The 2,985-nt window shown below is 33.2% G+C and overlaps 1 protein-coding gene across 1 annotated transcript; it reads left to right on the forward strand.

The window, feature by feature from the left end:
* The first annotated feature begins 374 nt into the window (after nt 1-374).
* LOC106315674 (40S ribosomal protein S20-1-like) lies at nt 375-1,675 on the forward strand. The gene is made up of 4 exons (XM_013753475.1): nt 375-496; nt 678-804; nt 985-1,098; nt 1,273-1,675. The coding sequence occupies exons 2-4, from the start codon at nt 690-692 to the stop codon at nt 1,413-1,415; spliced, it is 372 nt and encodes a 123-aa protein (XP_013608929.1). The 5' UTR covers nt 375-496; nt 678-689; the 3' UTR covers nt 1,416-1,675.
* The last annotated feature ends 1,310 nt before the right edge of the window (nt 1,676-2,985 follow it).

Below are 2,985 nucleotides of genomic sequence, written 5' to 3' on the forward strand. Positions count from 1 at the left end.
TGAAATTTTACCTAAACCGAACTACCCGAAAACTGAACTATCCGAACCGCATGCTTAATTTCAGTGAAACAAATGGAGAATACAAATTTATCATGATTGAAAATTGAAGTAAAAACTGAGATACCAAAGCTACTTACTAAGAGCATGTTTAATGCGAGGTTTTTAGAGTGAGGTTCTTAGCGGAATATAAGAACTCCACTCTAAAAACCCCGCATTAAACATACTCTAAGCACGAACCTCCGAGCAACATATCCTATGTGTGTTTGACTTTTCAGTCTTTATTTATAATAACAAAAACCACAACGAATCTATATTGGGCTAAATCGTGCTCTCTAATATAGGCTCAAGTAAAAATCCTAAAAGCCCATTAGGTATTAGCAAAAGAAAAACCTAGTTTCGGTGTCTCTCAGTTATAACCTAATATCATCTCCCTCCCTCAAAGTTCGTCGCCCAGTTTCTTCATCAACTCAGCGGCTCGTGTCTTCTTTCTTCTCTGGTAATATTTTTCTTCAAGGGTTTATACTCTTATTACAATGTTATCTACGTATTCTTATTTTTTTTCTTTCAAATTGTTATCTAGAAATGGGTTTGTAACCTCTTGGTTATTCTTTATAGGGGATTCGATTTGATATATAATAAGCTTCGTTTGTTTTGTTTTGGATGTATATTATGTTTAGCTAAAGAAAACTATGGCGTACGCACCACCGATGAAGCAAGGAAAGACAGGATTAGAGGAGCCTCAAGAGCAGATTCACAAGATTAGAATCACTCTCTCCTCCAAGAACGTCAAAAACCTTGAGAAGGGTGAGATTCGTTTTCTCGATTTAGCCTTTAAGATTGATTCTTTCAGTTGGATCTTTTAAACGGTTTATCTGAAATATGTATATATATAGGTTTCTGGTACTTGGTTTAGTCATTAATATAGGCACTGAACCTAAAATGGTGAAGTCATTACTTATCTATCTGTTGTATTTTGGTGTTTAGTGTGCACTGACTTGGTCCGTGGAGCCAAAGACAAGAGATTGAGAGTTAAAGGACCAGTGAGGATGCCAACTAAAGTTCTTAAGATTACCACAAGAAAGGCTCCTTGTGGTGAAGGTCAGTAATCAAATCTCCCTTTTCTTTTCTTTTTTTTTTTGAAACTTTTGCAGTGTTGTTAGCTAGATTGTCATTAGATTTTGTTGTGTTTTTGTAGTTTCATATGTTACTGCAAAACTTAGATAATAAAGGAGAAACGTAAACACATAAGATCTTTGTGTTATGTATTTGTAGGAACCAACACATGGGACAGATTTGAGCTCCGTGTACACAAGCGTGTGATCGATCTCTTCAGCTCCCCAGATGTGGTGAAGCAGATCACTTCCATCACCATTGAGCCTGGTGTTGAGGTTGAGGTCACCATTGCTGATTCTTAGATGCATCTACTTTAATTTGTCTTTGAATAGCGACGGTTTATCGCTTTTTTTTTTGCTACAAAGTTCAGACTTCGTCTTTACTTCTTAAATATGTTACCCTTTTTGTTTTAATTTTCTTGGACATGATATTTGCTAGTGGTGTTTTATTTTTTTTGCTTGAGCATTGCGTCTTTGTTTATCATATTTAAAGTCTACTCCATTTTCTGCTTCGAACAACATTTTGGTGTAAAATCTTCTCCAATCCTATTTCATTTTCAACCTGTCCTTACTTTATTTTGGTGTTGAATTTTTTTTATTTATGAAATAGTCGTTTAAATCTTTAATGTTTTTATTTTTTACTTCAATAATATTTTAAATGATACAATAACATAAATAAACAAGATATTCTTTTATTTCATAATTTTACATAAAATGTAAGACTATTCTCTCAAATAGGCATTTTTAAGTTTTTGTCGCAAAAATAACACTAGAAAAAACATATTTTTGTTTTGAAATTTTTAATATTTATTTTTTATTTTTTAAAATTTGAAACCATGTCTCTAAAACCACACCTTTTAACTCTAAACCCTAAATCTAGATTAATTAACCATTGGTTATAAATACATATTTACCCTTTAATAAAATCTATTTTGGTCATTTTTTTCTTTGAAGTCTATTTTCGTGAAAATAAACTAAGAACGACTATTTAAGAGAATTTCTCTAAAATATATATACTATAATTAAAAAAATAATAATAATATAAAATAAAGATAACATAAAAGGATCTACCGTTGCGTTTCACTATTGTGAAAGGACGTGTTCGGTTTTGGAACAAAATGTCTTACATGACATCATGAATACATGTATAATTTTACATAACATGATAATTGAGGATGGGCGTGAATTTGATGCACCAACTGAACTTGGAAGAGAAGCTCCAATTCCAGATATCAAAACCGTAAAATATGCAAGTGTCTGATTTCAAAATTTTCTCGTTCGATTTAGAAATATCAAAGATAAAGAAGCTTATGTTTCATTACAAAATGCATTAGTTGATTATTTGTGAGAAAAATATTCTAATGCCATTATTAAACCAACTGTTGTAATTAGAGAGTTTAGAGAATGAATGTTTCCATGTTATTATTAATGATAAAGGGGTTCCTTTATATAAAGATTACAAGATGAAGATAAATGGAAAGTATCCAAAACCTAAACTCACTAGGATTAGGAAAACTACTAATACATAATAATGGAAAGATTACTTCTACTAGGAAAAGGAAAGGGTTTCCTTTTCTCCAAGCTTTGTGGCCGCGTCTCTCTCTCCTGAAGTCGGCTCTCTCTATCCTCTCTCTAGGGCTTCGGCCGTCTCTCCATCTTCTAGGTATTGGGCCGGTCTTGGACCGGGCTGGTTAATGGCAATCCACTCCATGATTTATAACACTTCCCCTTGGATGCCATAACCATACATGATTTGTAGTACGCTTCATATTGTCTCATTTAAACCTTATCAGGAAAACCCAGTGGGCCAAAACCATGATGAAGGAAAAAGAGTACAACACGCACTACTCCCCCTGATGTGAACCTCAGTGTA

Source organism: Brassica oleracea, chromosome C9 (genome assembly GCF_000695525.1).
Source record: "Brassica oleracea var. oleracea cultivar TO1000 chromosome C9, BOL, whole genome shotgun sequence".
NCBI lineage: Eukaryota > Viridiplantae > Streptophyta > Magnoliopsida > Brassicales > Brassicaceae > Brassica > Brassica oleracea.

Excerpts from the sequence above, each read along its gene's own strand:
- LOC106315674 (XM_013753475.1), top strand. The coding sequence starts at position 690 with ATGGCGTACGCACCACCGATGAAGCAAGGAAAGACAGGATTAGAGGAG. Across the intron at positions 805-984 it reads CGTCAAAAACCTTGAGAAGG|TGTGCACTGACTTGGTCCGT; the intron begins GTGAGATTCGTT and ends TTTGGTGTTTAG. Across the intron at positions 1,099-1,272 it reads AAAGGCTCCTTGTGGTGAAG|GAACCAACACATGGGACAGA; the intron begins GTCAGTAATCAA and ends ATGTATTTGTAG.